At 48.3% G+C, this 19,981-nt stretch overlaps 1 protein-coding gene across 2 annotated transcripts in view; it reads right to left on the bottom strand.

Annotated features, from left to right (window-relative positions):
* PAFAH2 (platelet activating factor acetylhydrolase 2) overlaps nucleotides 1–19,981 on the bottom strand; it is a 43,960-nt gene that overhangs the window by 8,204 nt on the left and 15,775 nt on the right. The window contains exons 8-11 of one of the 2 annotated variants that reach the window (XR_015722704.1): nucleotides 17,827–17,918; nucleotides 15,844–16,014; nucleotides 13,994–14,148; nucleotides 806–8,157 (exon numbers count right to left, since the gene is read on the bottom strand). Coding sequence is in view for 1 of the 2 variants with exons in the window: in XM_045782065.2 (XP_045638021.1) it covers nucleotides 8,063–8,157; nucleotides 13,994–14,148; nucleotides 15,844–16,014; nucleotides 17,827–17,918 (513 nt within the window). In the remaining variant the exon portion in view is untranslated. Of the gene's footprint in view, nucleotides 1–805; nucleotides 8,158–13,993; nucleotides 14,149–15,843; nucleotides 16,015–17,826; nucleotides 17,919–19,981 lie in introns of those variants that run through there. The other variant, XM_045782065.2, reaches the window with a different exon arrangement.

Raw genomic sequence — 19,981 nt, 5'->3', positions numbered from 1 at the left:
CTGTGATAACTAATACAGATACCAAGCTCAAGTATACACTACTGTCTGAGAGCTTTCCTCCTGGGCTGAAGTTGGTCACCCTGTACCCCTCCGGAGCCTTAGAGAGCCCCTATTATAGCACTCATGACACGGGGCCTAACCGTTGGCCGTTCTTGCCCCTTAGATTCAGTTCCACGAGGACAGGGCCAACCATTAGGGTAAATGAACACATGTGAGAACGAGCCATCTGAGTTGATTCTCACAGACCTTTTAGCCCAGGCTTCTTCCTTACACAAAAACTCCAGGGTATGACCACTGGAAACCACGGATGTTATGGTGAGTGGGTCCTGAGGATTTTCTTCATAATCCAACAAAACCCTAGCATCTATGGATGCATCTAGAGCACGAGACTGGAATCCAGATCTGGATTTGATTTGATTTTTTAAGTAGGCTCCACACCCAAGGTGCAGCCCAACACAGGGCTTGACCTCACGACCCTGAGATCAAGACCTGAGCTGAGAACAAGAATCAGACACTTAACTGACTGAGCCACCCAGAAGCCCTGATATGTGGATTTTAATTCTCTACCAAATTCTTGCTGAACTTCTCCGAGCTTTGGTTTCCTCATGCACCAAAGGGCTCTTCCAACTCTAAAATTTAATGATTCTCTATTTTCAGCTAGTACTCTTGTTCCATAAAGAAGAGAAAAATAGGCTAATAGTGTTAAACCATAACAGGGGTTCTCAAACTAGGCTGCATATCAGAAATACCCCTGGCGCTTATAACACACACACACACACACACACACACACAGCCCACACTATACCTTTTGAATCAGCTTCTCTGGGTCTCTGGAGACACGGCCAGGGCATCTGTATTTGGATATAGTTCCTAAGTGATTCAGATGGGCGTCTAGAGCTGAGAATCACTAATCTATAATATATAAGTCAGAGATTTAAAAAATTTTTTTCTGCCGGTTGGTTGGCTCCATGGTTTATAGAGTACAGTACTAATGGGCTTGTTCTCTGAACTGTTCACTTTCTGGGAGGTGGACAGATGATGGATGGACTGCCGGAACCAGCCCATTTCTACTGCTAGAAATGCCTTCAAGGTGCACTCTCAGGACTCAGTTGGGTCATCAACACAAATGACTCTTTGTATGACCCAACTGTCACGGGCATTTACTGGAGAGCAAATTATGGGTCATTTCCGCCTGTGTAGGGCAAAGAGCTGCCTTCTTTTTGTGAGATAGGAACGAACAGAAATCAGGAGCACTGGCTTTGGAACCCCCCCGTTGAGGTTCAAATCCTGGCTCCAGGACGGAACCGCATGCTGGGTGACTGTGCCTGAGCTCGCACATCCTCTGAACCTCATTCTCCTGAGCTGTGGGAAGGGGATAACATGCACTACCTTGCGGGGATGTTGTTAGGATTAAATGCTACAATGTATGTGAAACACTCAGCACAGAATCTGGCACAAAGAGAGCTCATTATGTAGCAGCACCCTGGCAAAAACAAAATATGGCACTTTGGTTATTAATAGCAATATATATTTGTCCCGTGCCTTGCAAATTACAAAGTGCTCTTACATCCGACACTGAAACCCTCTCCCCCCACCCTCCAATCCTGAGGTGGGCACAGCAGACATTAGTGACCCCATTTTACAGAAAAAGAGAAAGGCTCAGAAGGGTTCACTGGCTCCAGATCAAATGGCAAAAAAGTGTGTCTGGCTTCAGACCTGGGTGTGATACCATGAAAATGAATAATTATACACGCGCACTTGGCAGGCTGAGCATGTAGGGACCATCTGGCTTCGCAGGCTGAGGACTGGATTTCTGAGCAGCTTCTTTTTTTAGATGAAAGCAAGATGGGGAAAATAAGCTGGCGAACTTTCCCTCGTTTTCAGTATCGGTGTGATTTGTGCTCAGTTTTGCCTTCCTTCTAACTCTCAGGCGCTCCACGTCCATGTAGCTCGGTTCCCTCCAGCTGCCCTGGGCCACACCGTCCCTGGCTCTGCCCTGGGCCCCACAGCTGGGGTCTGAGAAAACCGAAAGGAAGGGAAGCAGGGGCAGCTGGAGCCATCGAGGGCTGGGCGAACACCAGCTGTTCCCAAGTCTGGCTGGGGAACAAGAAGCCTGCTGATGAGGGGGACAAGCGAGGAGGGAACAGTGATCCCTGCTCCCCATGTCAGTCAACAGGAGGATGATTTTCCCGTGCAACAGATGGGTCCTGCTCCTGGAATAATGTAATCCAGCCCAGTACTAAATATGGCACGAACGCGTTTCTCCTGGGGAGCAGGAGGCCAAGAGATCAAATGTTAGTTGAGTCTAATAAAGAAGGCTTTCAGAGAAGAGGGGAACTCGAAAGGGGCCTAAAGGATTAGCAGTACTTGGAAGTTCAGGAAGGAGGTTGGGAGGCCCCCCCCAAAGGGAATGTGTGTTGGTTTGGGGAATGGGTGGGCATATTAGGGGGACTGGGGAAAAAAGAGTATATAGTAAGAAGCAGAGGACAAGGAGGGGTAGGGCAAGACCAGACAGAGTGAGGGGATGAGATGCCATCTTACAAGGAAAAGGGAGTCCTGCAGATTCCTGACAATTTCAGGGCAGCGCCCCGGAACGACAGCACTGAAGGGGCCTCAGGGATCAGCCAATTCAACAGCCACCACCCCATAGCCCAATTTACAGGTAGGGAAACCAAAGTCACAAGAGGAAAAGCAAGCACTTACACGAGGTCACCGAGCAAGAGAAACCATGACAAGAGCGACTGTGACTAAGAGACGAGACAAGAAGCCAGGGCTCCAGACCAGCAGTTCGGTCCTTCTCCCTTCAGACCACCTTGCCAGACTGGCGTTTCGATACAAAAGTAGCATTTTAGGCAGCTTTGGCAGCAGGATGCAGCGGGAAAGAGATCAGTCCAGGGGTGAGCTGCTGGGGAGACTGGCCTCCAAGGACCTGGAAACCAGCAGTGGGGAGGGGACAGAGGAGCTGGTGGGAAATCAGAGCTAGCGGCGAGGGGGAGAGCTGAGGTCATTCACAGGCCCTCATCGGGCCTGGGGAGTGTCTCCTGAGGAGGTCACGGGGCCCTGGAACCCCTTTATGCCCACCTCCAACGTCACAGACAACAATCACAGCACGTAGCCTCTATTACACACTCCCCACCCCCAGGTCCTCCTCCCTCTGACTGACGTCTGCACAGAGCTCTGATTTTCCCACTCAACATTTTAGGACCTGTGCATAGAACCAGTGCGTAGAAATGTGTGTTTGGATGATCAGGAGTGAAACTGAAACCCAAACTGGAACCTACGAGTGTAGACCCTTCCTGGTGGGCAAGAGAGCCTGCCAGGCTAGAACTGCAGGGTGGGTTTTGAGTTTTGATGTGAGGAGCAGGAAATCAGAGTCAAGAGAACAGAAAAACCGTCTTTTCATCTAGCTCCACCCTCGCACAGTGAGCAGCTGGGTGGCAGGGGGCAGGCTTCTTGCGAGGGAAATACCCGGGAAGCCAGACGAGCTGCAGTAAGAACTTAGACTAGGACCTCCGGGGTCCACTCAGGGAAGGGCAAGTGATATCTGACTGTCCAGGCGTGTAAGGAGGACCAAAGAACACAGTGCTGTCATAGCTGATAATGATTAAGCCCTTAGTACAGACTGTGCGAAGCGCTTCACACGCATTACTTCATCTAATTATAACAATTCGAAGAGGTAAATACTACTAGAATTCTCACAGATGAGAAAAACCAAAGTTCAGAGAATGAACAGCATGGGCCAAAGGGCTAATAGTGGTGGAGGTGTCTGATTTCGAAGACCATCTTCTCAATCCCTGAGCTGCTTTTCTCACGTATCACACCAACCAAGCACCCGACCCACAGTCCTTGGTGAGGCACACCTTCCTCCTCAACCCATCTCTCAATAACGCTGAGGATATCACTGAGTCTAAATACAAGTCATATAGAAATTGCTGGAGTTTGACTTTTTTTTTTTTGGAGTGTGATTTTTTTCTTTTTTTTTTTTTAAGGATTTTATTCTTAAGTGAGCTCTACGCCCAATGTAGGGCTTGAACTTACAACCCCGAGATCAAGAGTCACATGCTCCACTGAATGAGCCAGCCAGGTGCCCCATAGAATTTGGTATTTTGATTCAATTTCTCATGAAATTACATTACTCTTACCCCGACAGTAAAGAGACAGAGGAAGGTGCAAAACCGAGTATGCGTATCTGACAGTATATGGCTCAGTGATTAGGAGCTTGGATTCTGATGCTGAAATGCCAGCTTTGCCAAATTCTTGCTGTGACTGCTTGATCAAGTCACTTCTCTAAGGTTCTGTTTCCTCATAGGTAAAATGAGGCCAACAGCACCTGAGCTCAGGGGGTTCCTGTGAGAAGCAAGCGAGATGATGCACGTGAAGCCCTGAGCACATAATCCTTGACGCCCAGGAAGGGCCCAGGAAACACAGGCTACGATGATCACCATCGCGGTTCCTTCGCCACGCGGCAATGGCCGGAGACGCTTGGCTTCTGCATGTGGTTGTGACAGGACAGAAAGTAAACTTCCTAACGAGGATGGTTCCTGAGTACAGAGTGCAGCCTCTCCTGTCTCTCTGTCACTCGGCAGGCCCAGGGGTAAGTGGTGCCCCAGATAAAAAGGGGAGCAGATGTAGGTCCCCACAAGGCCCAGACATGGAGTTAGCATCCATTGACTGACATTTCGAGAGCCTCGTAGTCCTCTTGAGGATGGGCAAGGAGGCAGCTATGTCAGGACATATACAAGAGAGGCACCTGGGGACTGTGTCGGGGGCACAGCAAGAACCCATTCGGCCTAACCTTCCCTCCTCATGCACCATCCCGCGCACAGACGCTTCACCATGTACCACTAGGAGGCTTCCACGGGAACAGTCTGATCATGGGATGGGGAACAAGATGCAAAAAAACCCCCAAACATTTCCTTTGCTTTTGGGAAGGATTCACTAGAAGGTAATTTACCAGCAAATGCCAAATAATATGCACGATTACCTTACTTATCTAAAGGCCCACTTAGCTGGTGTCTTTCTATCCCCTGGAAGCTAACAAAAAATCAGGACAAAGGACCAAAGGCCTGGTGATACCCCTTCTGAGCAGTCAAAGGAAGGACTGTAAAGTCCAGCGCTAAAGGCAGTGCGTTTTAACTGCAGGAGAGTCTCTGAAGCCCTCTCCGACTACCTAGTTCTATTTTAGACAGTTGTAAATAAGGTGGTTTATCAGAAGTCACAAACTTGAAATGAACAGGGAGGGCCGCCAGGGGCCGGCACATTGAAGGCAATGAGGAGTGATGGCTAGCAGCCCGACCACAAGGGAGACAACACAAGCTCTGAAAAGCAATCAAAAGAGCTCAGAGGACAGTCACTGGGGCCACAGAGGGCCGGTGCAAACAGCTCTCCACATCTTTCCAGACCAGAGGGCACCGCCGCTCAGACCTCAGACCTGCTCGCAGATACGTCAGCTCTCTTGGGGGTGGTGTGCGATGTTAGAAACGAGCCAGATGACTTGGTCTGGCTAATGAAATGTGAATGGAAACAGTGAGGGGGTGGCACTTCTGGGCAGAAGCTTCAAGAGCTGGTGGTGCTCCAACCATGGCAACTGGCTACAAACGCTTTCAGACGGCAGCAGCTCCGCTGGCCTGGGTCCCCACGTGAGGATAAAAACAACGCCAGGCAGAGCTTCCCCAACCAACAGAGAACAAGAACATGGGCAAGACATACCCTTGTTCCTTTTGGGGGTTGCTTCTTAACTACCACACAATCTAGTTTATCTTAATAAAACCATCCTAAAAAGGCAGAGGTCAGCTCACATTAAGAAAATGTGTGCATTATCTTTTTGGTAGATTGCCATTCAAAATAGTCAATATTTTGTGGCTTTAAAGGATAATTTTCAATAATATAAAAATTCACCAACCTCAGTGTTGCCGGATAAATGAGTCATTACCAGAACATGAACTGAATGGAAGAGAGAGATCCAGTTTCTGAGAATCTTCTTTACAAAACATACCTGTGTAGACATTGGACATATTGGTTGGGTCTCGTGGGCTCATGCTGCCAGAGCTGGCCCCTCCACATCTGCAGAGCCAGCCCCAGTCACAAGATGTGGCATCTACTGGTTCTGTGAGTGCGGAGGGGCTCTGGTCCCCATACGGGGGTTTGTGGGCTCTGTTAAGTACCCTTATGCACGCATTCATAGCAGGAAGTCCATGATGTGTTGCTGAGTAAAACGGCAAGCCCCAAACTTCAAAATAGACAGTCTTTTAAATCATATATGGAATATTTTTAAAACTGACCTTACACTGGGCCAAAAAGCAAGTTTCAACAAATCTTGGAAGGATGAAGACCATATGGGTTATTTTCTTTGGCCACAAAGCAACAAAGTCAGAAAACAAAAGCTATAAGATAACTACAAAAATCTCACATATTTGGAAAGTAAGAAACATACTTTTAAATAACCCATGGGTCACACATCCTTACGCTTAATCCTCTTAATTCATGATGCAGATTCCCGTTTTAGAAATTCAGGAACTGAGAATGGAAAGAGAATACAATTTGCTCAAATTTATGCAGTTAGTAGTAGTAGAGCCAGGACTCAAAACCAGGATACAGAATTCTAGAGCCCGGTGCTTCAATGAATGATATTCTCCTCACACTCCGTCTCACTGGAATTCATAAGATACTCCCAAGGTCCACAGCCTCAGTGGATCTGATGTTTCACGCCTTAGAAAGAATAGCTGTTGAGAAGGGAGACATGGGTCCCAGCTTGCTTTGGTGGCACTGACCTTGGATCTACTGTGTAGAGATGCATTTCCCTTTTGCTCCTGCCTCATCTGGGGTCCCCTACCTGGGCTGGGGCATGAAGTCTAGAGGAGTGGAGAGGAGAGTTTCAGGTTGATGTTCCCAGACAGCTTTGAGTTAGATCTCCAGGAAGATTTCCTTTCCTTTTAAAGGCTTTTCCACATGGGTATAAGTAGTAAGCGAACAAAGAAAGACAGAAGGAAAAGTTACTTCCAGATGGCTCGCCATCTTGCTCTAATGCAGATTAAATAAAGAAAATATTCCAACATATCATTAGGCAAACATGAGTATTAATATCATCCATATTATAAATGGAACAGAATGGAAATTCAGTCTTTTTCTTGACATACATTTGAGGCTAGGGCCTCAGAGCCGGAAAACAGACAATTACAGCACCCTGATTCTGAGCAAGTTGGATGCTCATGGTATCTGAGGTAAGAGGCAAGACCAAAGTGTTCCTAGACATCTCCAGGGGTGGCCTCCTGAACTCTAACCAACCAAACTGCCTCCCTCCTGGGGCAAGGGTCTGTTCAAATGGCCACTTAATGGTTCTCCATCTCCACCAACTTGTGTTGATTCTTGTCAAGATACATTTTTGGCAAACCTCCGTAACACCCAGAGCTTCTGTGATACCACTCTGGACCTCAGTTTCTCTCCCTATGCTGTGAGGACAATGCTTCTGCCCTCCTCCGTGGGCTCACAAGTCTGAGTCCTGACCATGTTCCATGCAACAAGAAAATAAACAGAAAATCTGATGGTGGTCCATATCCTAGAAAGTCACCAGAAGTGCTCAGAACTTACCAAGTAGCTCTGGGGAGGGGGAAGGCTGAGAGGTAGGAAGAGATAGTGCTAAGCTGGGCTAGAGGTCCTGAAGGTGGGCATTTTACACCATCCTTCGGCTTCATTTCTTCCACGGCAGAAGCCACAATGGCGCAAGCGGAGGGAGTAGGCCGCTGGGTTAACACTGTTCAGCTTGGAGCTTGAAGCAACCCCCCGCCCCCCAACTCTATCTCATTGCTTGTACCCCACACCATCAGGGTTTAGTTCCCAGAAAGTCAGTTTGCCAATCCGTAAGTGACCCAAGTCCCAGCATGAGTTTAAGATCAACAAGTTTAGATCAAAGTACCCAGTTATCCAATCAGCAGCATGATTACATCCTCTCAATCTGTGAAGAAGGGTCACATCAACCACTTCTTGATAGGAGGCTACGGGTGTCCCCGGGCAGGCCCCAGATGGGAGCTCGGCTCAGTGACCTTTCACAAATGGCTGGTTGTGCCTACAGGCTGGACAGATGGCGTGGGGCCCCTGGGGTGAGCGATGGTCCGATGCCTTCAATGAGGCTGTCCCACTGGCCATAATCCTCTTTCAGGTCTGAGTGGGGGGGAAAAAAAGCAAAACAGGAAGGTTAGATCAAAGAATAGCTACCATGGATTCTGTGGGTCATCCTGGAGAGGAGCACCGGGGATACTAAAAGGACTGATTATGGTGGTTGTGAGGGCGACAGCAGTATGGTAACTACTATTCATTGAGTGCTTTTATAAATGTGCTTCATAAATGACTTGCTTAACCCATAACAACTCAATAAGGGTAACAGTGACAGAAGGTAGCATTTACTGAAGGGTAATTCATCCTAGAGACTATGCCAAACATGCAGTGTTTCATCTAATTTTCACAATATCCCTATGCGTTAAGTCCTGGATTAGCCCTATTTTACATGTAAATTGAGGAAACTGAGGCTCAGAGAAGCGACCCGATTCACCCAAGGTCATTCCAGTGGAGCAGTAGTAGAGACAAATTCAAAGCTGGGGCAAAAAGGGGGAGAAAACGGAAAGCCTATGTGCAGTCTCGGGGAAGCTGCTGAGCAGGAAGGATGAGATCTTTTGCACATCAGCCGGCGGCTGCGCATTCAGGGCCACCTCAGTAACGGGCAGGAGAGAATGGGACGGCCGCATCATGGGGCAGCATAACACTGGATATGATTCAAGAGAGGGCCCTGGCATCATAGGCCGATGGGTCTAATACATAGCCAGAACAGTCAAAAAGGGTCCAAGGCCTCAGGCTGAGGGAGCAGGGCACAGCTGAACAGGCAAATGGTGCTTTTGTTCAAAACAAACAAGAGCTGGGACAGAAGGCAGGGACCACTCTCCTTCATCTTTGGATCCCCAGTACCCTGCCAAGAAGCTGGCCTGGAAGAGATCCTCAACAAGTAAGGGGTACATATTCATTAATTCAAAAACTATCGAGCACACCCATGATGGACCAATCTGTTGTTGGTGCTAAAAATACATCCACACACAGTAGAAAGCCTTATCCCCATAGAGCTCATAATCTAATAGGCAGAGATAGCAATACACACAACAAATTATATAGGATGGGAAAAGGGGATAAGTACTATGGGGAAAAAACCGCGGATAAGAGAAGCAGTGGTGGTGCCTGGGAGCCGGGGATGAGGGGAGGAAAGAAAGGTACAGGGTTTTAAAAAGGGGGGTCAGGGGGCACCTGGGTGGCTCGGTTAGAAGAGTATATGACTCCTGATCTCAGGATCATGAGTTCTAGCCCCACACTGGGTATAGAGATTACTTAAATAAATGAACTTAAGTAAAAATAAAAATAAAAAATAAAAAGGGTGGTCAGGGTGGGCCTCACTGGGGAGATCTGCACAAAGACTTAAAGGAGATGGGAAGAAGCCACGGGACTAAACGCAAGAGTGTCCCAGGCAGAGGGAACAGCAGTGCAAAGGCCCTGAAGTGGTGTGTGCCTGGAGTGCCGGAGGCTCGTGCGGCAACACTTAAGGCAGCTGGGAAGGAGCAGCGGCGGGCGGGGGGGGGGGTCAGGAGGGACCGAGGGCTGCATTGTATGGGGCAAGCAGGACACTGGACGTTGGCTTTGACTCGTAGAGAAATGGGGAGCCCCTGGAGGATTCGAAACAGGGGCATGAGAGATCGGACTTAGTTTCTACCAGGATCACTCTGGCCGCTCGATTAAGAAAAGACCATGTGGGGACACAAGGACAGGGAAGAACGACCTGGACAGGTGGCAGTCATGGGGGTGAGGACAAGTGACGAGATTCCATATGTAGTCGGAAGGTAGAGCCAACAGGATCTCTGAGGGACTGGAAAGGGGAGCAGAGACAAGAATGAAGACGTCAGCTTCAGGAACTCGAAATCGGGTCTTGTTGGAGAGGTCTACTGGACGGAGAAACGTTGCATGGTGGGTTATATGTATCTGATGTTCATGGGAGACATCGAACTGGAGACATAAAGTGGGGCATTGTCAGCCTGAGACTTCAAGCCATGAGAGTGGATGGATGACATCAGGGGATATGGACAGAGGTGAAGTTCAAGCCCTGAGCCCTGGAAGCAGTAAAGTAGACCTAGGAGGAACAGACATCCAGATAGGAGAAAACCCACAGTGGGGTGTCCTGGAAGTGAACACAGGGTTTCACAGAGGAGGGCGTCACCAACTGTCAGAAGCTGCTAAGCGCCCTAGCAGATGAGGAATGAGAACTCTCCCCACCGGACTGAGGGCTGTGAGGCTCACCGGCCACGCTGACGAAAGCAGTTCTCACAGGGAACTGGGATGCAAACGCCTGACCGGAGTGGGTTTAAGAGAGAATGCAAAGAGAAGAACCAGAGAGAGTAAAGAAGGACATTCTTTTGATTTTGCTCTTGGGAGGAACAGGGAAATGGGGTGGTAACTGGAGGGGAAAGTGGGGACAAGTGGGTATCTTTTAAGAGAAATTTCAGGGTGAGGGGCGCCTGGGTGGCTCAGTCAGTTAAACATCTGTCTTCGGCTCAGGTCATGATCCTGGGGTCCTGGGATTAAGTCCCACATTGCGGTCCCTGCTTGGCAGGGAGCCTGCTTCTCTCTCTTCCTCTGCCTGGCCCCCAGCTTGTGCTGCCTCTCTCTCTCTTTCTCGCTTACTCCCTCTCTCAAATAAATAAATAAAATAAAATAAAATAAAAAAGAAATTTCAGGGTAAAACGAACCAAGTAGAGAGGGGCAAACTAATGATCAAAGATAAGAGGAAAACCTGCTGGCACAATCACCTTGAGCCCACGGAAGAGGAGGGAACCTGGTGTGCGGGTGGAGGGGTTGGCCTTAGTTAGACAACTGACTGGGAGCTAGTAACCAGACTCGGAGCTGAGTGTCTGCACACAGGTGGGTAGAGAGGCGCTGGGATTTCAAGGAAGCACTGACTACTTCCATTTTCTCAGTGAGGTGGGAGGTGAAGTTAATCAGCGGAGAGACAGGGGAGGGGAGAGTGTCAGACGTCTGCAGAAAAAGGAGAAGGGAGAATGGAAAAGTGGAGGTAGAAGCTGCCTGTAGCTCACAGGAAAGAAGCACAATCTTCTTACCAGAAGAGAAGGAAATCCCGGGGTCAGTGACAGATGCTCTCCCAGGGGTACTTTTAGGAGCGGGAAGAGGTAAAGCTCACTACAACCCATTTTGGTTTCCCATGTGACAATGTACCATGTGGCCACCAGAATGCTTTTCTCCCTTTGCAAAGCTAATTGCCCCAAGTGGAGAGTCTTTGCCTTTTCAGACTCTGTCTCATCTCTTCTCACCTGGTTACACCAGAGCCTCCGACTGGGGCCCTCAGCCTCTCAGACAGGCCCATCGCCCGTCCTCCATGATGCAGCCGGACCGCTGCACCGGACCACCAATTCACTATGCTGAACGCCAGATACACTAAACACAGCTTCTCCAAACTGACCGCACAAGCCTCTGTGCCTTCTGTTTAGAAGACCCTTGCCCCTTCCTTGGTGAACCAGACTCATCTGTTAAGGTTAAGGACAAGCATCACTTTGTCTAAGGGGCCTCCTTTCCTGGCTGTCCTTTCCCTTCCGTCAGCTAGGGCCTTCTCTCTGTGTCTCCTCAAGACTGAGTCCATACCTTAGTCATCAGAGTTGCTGGCACGACAGTGCACCAACTCAGTATGTGGGCTTTGGAATCAGACAATTTAGGCTGCATTCTGGCCTTGCCACTTAATAACCAGATAACCTCGAACAAATTACTTCAATCTCCTAAGCTTCGTATCTTCATCTATAAAATGGAGTTAATAACAAAAGTACTTACTGGAGAGGGTCATCTTTGGGATTACATGTGATAGTGAATCTAAAGTACTCAGTGTAAGGCCTGGCATAGAGCAAGTTCTCGATAATCCCCCTACAATCTAAGACTGTCCTCCGTCCCGTCTCCTCTTGTGCTGGTCTTCGGTAATGAGCATCTTAGCTCAACAGACATTGCTCCTAAAGGCAGCCCAATCATGCCATGGTGGGCTCCCTGTCATCTTTTGCTCTTTACCTAATGACATGATGCTAACAATTACCAGGGAAAGCAGGCCGAAGACCATGTAGTCAGTCCCCATCTAAGTCTAGAGTCATGGGTCCATTCCTCTCCTACGAGGTGACAGGGTGATGCTCTAAAGTCGCCATTAACCCTAAAGTCTAAACCCAGGCTGGCATAATGGCTCACAAGGAGCAAGTTGAAATGAACAGGTATGTAGATCTGTAACTTCAGGTTAAGAGAGTCGATACATTCATAATAGAACAAATATGCTTTAAAAGCAAACTGAATCCACACCAAATCTGTTAGGCAACTGTTGGAACTGTTAATGCACTCAGGCCATGCAACTAGATGTCCAGTGTCCAGGGCACAGAGGGGACCATCCTGCTGGGTACGTACCACACCCAGCATGTCACGTTCAAGTCAGGGCACCACACATTAAAAGGCACCCTGACAAACAGTGAGTCCAAAGGGGATAATAAATGGCAACGTGGGGAGCCACACAGGGACAGGTGGCGGTACCACAGACATTCAGCTTACCGAACAGAAAACACAGAGCAGACGCCACGGGGGACTTTGAGTATCTAAAGAGCTGCCATGTGCAAGGGGTCTGAGGCTTCTCTGCGTTGCCCCTGAGGGGACGACCAGGGCAAGTGGAGAGGACTCAGAAAGGATCAGACCTTGGTCTTGGGCCAGAGTGAGGTGACCCTGGAAACTCAGGCAGGCCTGGCTCCCAAAGCAAACTGTACTGTGCACGAGACTGCTGAGGGGTCAGTCTGTGCCTCAGTGGTAGCCGGATTCCATTCTGGCTGGATCAGAAATGGATATCCGGTCAAGAGAGCTCCGAGCCTAAGTGGGGCAGTGGCCTACAACGTGCTGCTAGGTAAAGGTGAGCTGGGAGAATCAAGCTGTCTCTCTTGGGAATCTGGTCAAAGAAATCCTAGAAAATGCGGCAGTGAGCAGTGGGAGCCACGGAGGAAAGGATGCCACAAGGTAGGAGACCAAGCCATGAGTGGTTCGAGCCAACCGAAGCTATGAGGAGCCAGTAACGACGAGTAAGTCGATGCTACCGGGAAGAGAAAAACCAGAGTAGAAAAGGAGAAAAATACAGACCAGAGGCAAGAGAAACAGAGATTTCATGAGAGGAAGAGACAGAGAGACTGAGCCCATGAGAGAGACCAGAGAGAGAGGTCAGTCCCGTAAGCGACCCTGGTTCCCGTAATTTTTCACTTCTCACGTGGCAGGTGTACTTTCATGAACAAACTCTCCTTTTCTTCTCGAGGTAAATGAGTGAATCTCTAGTCCTTGTAACCAAAACGAGCCTAACTAGAATACCAGTCATAAAATAGAGAGGTGGAGAGGGCTGACCCTCGTAGCAGTGCACTCTCCATGCTGCCTGACTGTGTGGCGGAAGAAGGAAGAGAAGAGCTCCTCTGGGTGGGAAGCTAGACCAAACACCTCTACGGCCTTGCCATTTAGCTGGTCTGTGATGTATGACACTTGTCATAAGGCTTTTCCATGCTTCGTTTTGTTTAAAGCACTTCTACAAATTTAGCCCATTTATCATCATAACCTCCTGTGCAGTACAGATGAGGTGAGTGAGAATGAGTCAGGACACAGGTCATGGAGGAGAGAGAGAGGTGAAAATTCCATTTACAGTGAGGAAACGAAGGCCAGAAGTTAAATGACTAGGCCAAGGTCATTCCGGTAGTAAGAGACAGAGTCAGGCTCTCCAAACTTACAGCTAAGTGTATACAGCTGTAACTTTCTATAACTCCATGCAACTTTCTCTTTCACTCAGGTTTTCCTTTTGCCATAAATCTTCCTGACCTGGGACATGTCAGGACAGGCCACTGGGCAGGGAAATCTTAGGGGAACCCCCACCCCCGCTGCCCACGAACCCCAGTCCTCTCCTTACCTAGGTGCTTCTGCAGGAAGGCCAACATGGCCCTCACCATAATCTCTTGACCTTCATACGGGTCCAAGCTCCCACGGGTTTGAGTGGAGAAGAATTTACCAATCCAGCTGCCAGCCACAAAAGCAAAGTCAGTTTGACTCCGATGAACAGAACCACTAGAGGAAAAGAGAAACGAGTAACTGGTAGGGGTCTGGAGGTGAGGGCACGCAAATATTTGCTAAGCAACCTACCATGTGCAAGGGGCTATATGTGCATTATCTCACTGAATTTTCATCACAATCTTGGAAGGAAGCATTTTCCTTTCGACGGAATCAGAGGAAATGATCTGCCAAGGTCACAGAGCCAGGAAGGGACAAAGTTAGGACTTGAAAACAGGTGTGCCTGGCTTCAAAGCTGCCTTAACCCCTAGATCACACTGTCTGACAGTGCTGGGAAAGGGTGAGTTCGCTGGAGTGCGCAGGCGCAGGGCGGGGAGGCGAGGCCTGCCCTACCTGCCATTCCACTGGGATTATAAACTATCACACCGTGGCTTTTCCCCGGTGACTTCTGAACAGTCACAAAACCTATCAGCTCCTTCTTTGTCAGAACTGTGCCACAAAGTAAACAGGAAAAGGAATCACCTGCCTTCATTGAAGTCATCAGAAAAGTAAGGGCAAACGCCTTGAAACGAGGGTTTCTGGATTAGAATTTAAGTTCTTTGCTATCAAACACGTTTAATACAAAAGTGAAATTCTCACTAGATTCATTTTGGGCTATGAGTCACAACTAAATATTTACTAGTCAATTAAATGAGGGAAGAAAATCTAAACGCTAAACTTTGGTTGACACCACGCAGAAAACCTGACTTTTTAAAAATGTGGTGCTTATGGCACATGAAAAAGTGTAAAGAATAATACAATGGATACTTGAGTATCCAGCACTTGGTTTAAGAATACAACGCCAGTAATGAAATCGCCCTTGGGTTCCCCTTCCCAACTGCTCTCACCTCCCTTCCCTCCAGAGGTCATCATTATCCTCAATCTGACTGGTGTGGGGGAAAGTGTCAAGCAGTCCCTGGCTGCCAAGAGCTCAAAAGGAAAGGGGAGGGCTGGCCCTAAGGAAGACAGCCTAGCCAAGGGGAGCAAGGGAAGTACTGCCTACGGGACTCCCAGCATTCCAGCACTTTGGATTTAGCATTTCAACTACCCGAGTGATTCCAGAAGCCCGTGACATGCAGTTACTTGTTGTTTTGCTGAAATAGGACCTGGAATCCTTGAGGCATGCGTGGTCAGGTTCTGCTAGGCTCGCGTGCAGGGCGGAAGCAAGTTGGAGACTTGTCAGGGAGCCTTCAGCCCTGCACTTGAACTCTGTGCCACTTCCGATCTACGGTACGCATCTGAAGGTCACTCAAAATTTTCTTTCTGTGATAAGTGTTTCCTGAGAGAAAACCATCTGATAGTGCTACCAATGGAGTGAAGAGAATATGGTTTCTCTCGGGCAGAATAGAGATGGTTTATGGAAGATATCTGAATTGAGGCAGTCAAGGTCTCCATAAGTCTATCCTGTTGTGAATGTCAAGGGTCTATTGTACAACTCGCAATCCCGCAGTACCCTTTTTCCAGAAAGCAACAGGTAAATCCTGTCATCAAGTCATATAAACTAGTAAAGGAATTGCTGTAGGTGGAGCTAAGTGGAGGAGGACAGATATGACATCCTAAAGAAATTAAGACTTTGCACTTCAGGAAGTATTTAAGTATTGTATTTATGGGTAGAGCTTATGGATAATTTAGAAGAAATTAAGAGAGAGTCAGCATGAGCAGCAAACGGAGAGGACACTGGGGGTCATGGTCATGAGCCTGGGGCTTACTCACAGGACAGTTATGATCCTGGACTGTTCATGCTGAGCACATATCTTCTTCATCAAGTTGACACTCTCCATTGTCTGGAATTTCTCAGCATTGATAAAGAACACGGGGCCTTGGGCTTTGGGGTAAAAGTCATGTTCCAGAGGAAACATCCAAGCATCCAGAGCCACAGCACACCTGTGACAAGACCAGACATTTGGAACTGCCATGCAGAAACCCAGGCAAGAATAGTTAGGCAAGCGGGGAGAGGCAGGGTTCTTCCCTTCAGTGGGACAAAGGCTCAGAAAGCCAGGAAGAAGGTACAAGGGCCCAGACTCTTTAGTTAGGATCTTGGCTAGAAATCACTTTAACCTGTCACCAAAGATCCTTCTAGATTTTATTTGTTTGTTTATATTTATTTATTGTAAAGTAGGCTCCATGCCCAACATGGGGCTCGAACTCACGACCCTGAGATCAAGAGTTGGATGTTCTACTGAATGAGCCAGCCAGGCGCCCCAGATCCTTCTAGATTTTAAACTCCCTGACAGCAAGGATCGGACCTTTTCCTGGGTCTACTCTCAGGCAGCTGACCTGAGTTACTCAGAAGGCACTTCATTCATTCAACATTCATTGAGTACCTACTATGTGCTTAGCCCTGTGCTGTGGGTACAGAGATAAATGACACAGTTCTTGCTCTTCAGGGGCTCCCAGTCTAGAAGGGGAGATAGAACAGACAGGGTAACAAAATAGAGCTCAGTGCCCTGACTGCACAAGGAGCTACGTGAGCCCACAGTGTGCGTGGCACAGGAGGTCAGGAAAGGCCTCCTTTGTGCCATAGTTCAAACATACGGCCAGTGTGTCTAGCAGTAATCTGTTACCTGGGGCAGACCTAAGGCCCCAAGATTAGCTCCTCTCCCCTACCCAGAGTTCCTCCAGTCTTCTCCACGTCAATAAAGGACAATCATCTCCCACTTAAATTCTAAAACATATCCTGACTCAATTCGTATCTCTCCATCCTGCCACCTCCATCCTAATGCAAATCCATCACCTCTGACCTTGACTCTGAAATGGCCTTCCTCTAACTAGCCTCCTGGTTTTCAGTCTTGTCCTGCTATGGTCCAATCTTCATACAGTAGCCAGAGGGACCTTCTATTTTTTTATTTTTAATTTTTTTTTTTTTAAGTAGGCTCCATGCCTAGCATGGAGCCCAACGCAGGGCTAGAACTCACGACGCTGAGATCAAGACTTGGGCTGAGATCAAGCCAAACACTTACTCCACTGAGCCACCCAAATGTCCCTTTGAGGGATATTGTAAAGTGTAAATAAGATTTTTCTCAGGGTCTCTGGCTGGCTCAGTCAGAAGAGGATGCAACTCTTGATCTCAGGGTCGTGAGTTTGAGCCCCATACTGGGTGTAACGATTAGTTAAATGAATAAACAAAAACTTCAAAAAAAAAAAAGATTTTTCTCTGCTTAAAACCCTTAATGGTTTCCCATCATACTTGGAATAAAACTGAACTCTCTTACTCTGGCCAAAAGGCCGTGTGATCTAGCCCGTTTATGTCTCTGATCACATCTTGAACCACTTCCCCCTCACTCACTGTGCCTTTCCCACAATGACACGGCAAGCTTCTTTCTACCTCAGGGCCTTTGCATTAGCTGTACCCTCTGCCTAGAATGATCCCTCCCCTGGACCTTCATATGGTTGTCTTCTTTATAAGACTTGGCTTATGTCACTTTCTCAAAGAAGCCTCCAATTACTCTGGTGTTATCAGCCTGGTTTATTTTCTTCACTGCACCTGAGTGTTGGGGATTTGGCTGTTAGCTTGTTTACTCGTCTCTCTCCTCCCACAATAACATAATTCCATGAAATCAGAGACCTTGTTTTCTTGTTCGTCACTGAATCCCCAGCCCCCAAACCAGTGCCGAGCACGTAACACTTGCGTGACAAAGACTTGCTGAATGAGTAAACGGTGCGCGGAGCTCACAGAAGCATCGCTGGGACACTCACCGAAACTGGGTCTCCTTGGCCAAAGCCAAGACAGCTGTGGCCCCGCCAAATGAATGTCCCATCACAGCCACACGGCTCATGTTGATGCTGCCCTGAGGAAAGCGGAGAACTGAACCAAATCAGAAATGCGGGGCTGCTTTTTCAGGAATGCTTCAGAGGCAAGAGGCAAAGAGCGACACATGGATGCAGAAGCACCATACGGGGCGGGGGTGGGGAGGGTGAGCTCCCACCTGCACCGTAAGAACCCCTTGCTCACCAGAGAGCAGCCAGTCCGGCAATCCCGAGGCTGAACAACTTTCTGTAGTCAGGATTCTGAAACCTGTGTTCTTCATTTCTGTTTTTGTAATCATACCACCTGTAATACTTGGGACTAGGGGAGACATCCAAATATACACGAATAAACGACGGGGCCTAAATGATGTGATTCCACACAAATCCATCGTGTAAGAGCACGTTAGGAACGAGAACGGTCTCCAACCCCTAGATCCCTGCCTTACAGCCGGTCCAAAGGGTGACGCAGGCGCCAAGTCGAGAACAGAACGGAAAGCTCCTGCGGCCTGTCCACTTCCCCCTGAAGCAAGGTCTGCTCGTGCAGAAACAAACTCAGCTTCTACTTCCTCTGGATATCTGTCCTGACTTTGATCCCGCAGAGTGAGTCTGCTTGCTCTTCCAGGCTCCGCAAGTATCTATTTCTAGTTGTCCCCAGAAGCCTTCAGGGCACGATTATATAAAAAGCCACCATAGCCGCCTGCCGAGGGGCTCAGGGAAATCTCTGTAGCCTTTGCCGCCCAGCCTCTGCCCTGAACCCGTGCTCTCTTCTGTTCTCTCTAGTTTCCACCCTGAGGCCCTGTACCTAAATTCTCCCCCTATGCTTAGTACCTTCAGACCAACAACTTGGTTGATGGCCACTTCAGTTTTTTTTTTATAGGTTAATATATTTATATACGCTGAGAATCAGGAGCATATAGCAAAGTCACCCACGTACCACATTCCCTTTCCATACAGCTGCCCAACACCTACCCCCAACACCTTCTTCAGTGTCTTTGGAGAGCTTACTAATGCACACATAGGTAAATGTGAATCTATACACCCCCTCTTTTTACACAAAACTCACCTTTGTGCATAATAATGTTAGTTACATAAAGACCTTCCTTATCTTTTTATAGCTACATCTGGTTTCCCCATGGCGTAGACGGCTGGCTGATCACCAATCTGTCTCTCTTCTTCCTGGACAAACAGCTAAACTCTGTTTCCCAGCAGATGGATGTGGCCTTGGGACTGAGTTCTAGCCAAAAGAAGGAGCGTGAAAGCAGTATCTCCACTTCTAGGCCTGGCCCATAAAAAGTGTTTCGTACAAACCTCCACGCCCTTCCCCAACTCCTGGCTTAATGCACACAGTGGAGTTGGGTTTCACAAGTAGAAGAGGGTAGAGCTATAAGCTGAAAGGAGCCTGAATTCCTGAGTCACCCCTTGCAAGAGGAGCACCCATTTGCAACTTTGCATGGGAGGGAAGTAAATTTCTATTGTTAAACTACTGAGATCTAGGACTTAGGAGTTATGGCAATTAGCATTACCAAAACTGATACATCCATTGTCCCATAATCTATTAACCCGCTTTCCTTCCTGGAGAACACTTAGGATACTACCAGTCTCTTGCTGTTACAAACAATGGTGGAAAGAATAAACCAGGTTGCATGTGCAGATATCTACAGAATTCCAGAACTGGATATTGAAATGAGTATACACATTTGTACTGTTGATAGCTATTGCTAAACTGCCCTGCGTGGGGCAATCTGTACTCTCATGGGCAACACAGCAGACTATCTACTTCCCCACAGCTTTGCCAACAAGAATGAGTAACCAATTTTCAGAGCTTAATTTGCTAGGTGGAAATGTTCTTAGCTGTTTTTATTCTGTATTTCTCCAAATCATAATAATCCAACTCAACTCTAGCCTGCCCAATGCCTGTCTCAGGCTCACAGGCACGCAGCCCTGCCCTTCAGCGCCTGGGACCCTGCTTGTCTGCTGGGGGCTGGTGGCACATATCACATCGCTGGAAAAGGGCTACAGATGTCTGCCCTCCCAGCTGGCCCTCCAGGCAGATGCTGTGCCCTGGATGGCCTTGACTCGACCACAGCCTTTAAAAGGCATTTTC

Source organism: Ursus americanus, chromosome 33 (genome assembly GCF_024610735.1).
Source record: "Ursus americanus isolate L20-20 chromosome 33, mUrsAme1.1.p, whole genome shotgun sequence".
Classification (NCBI taxonomy): Eukaryota; Metazoa; Chordata; class Mammalia; order Carnivora; family Ursidae; genus Ursus; species Ursus americanus.
This window is presented reverse-complemented; position numbering and strand designations above follow the sequence as displayed.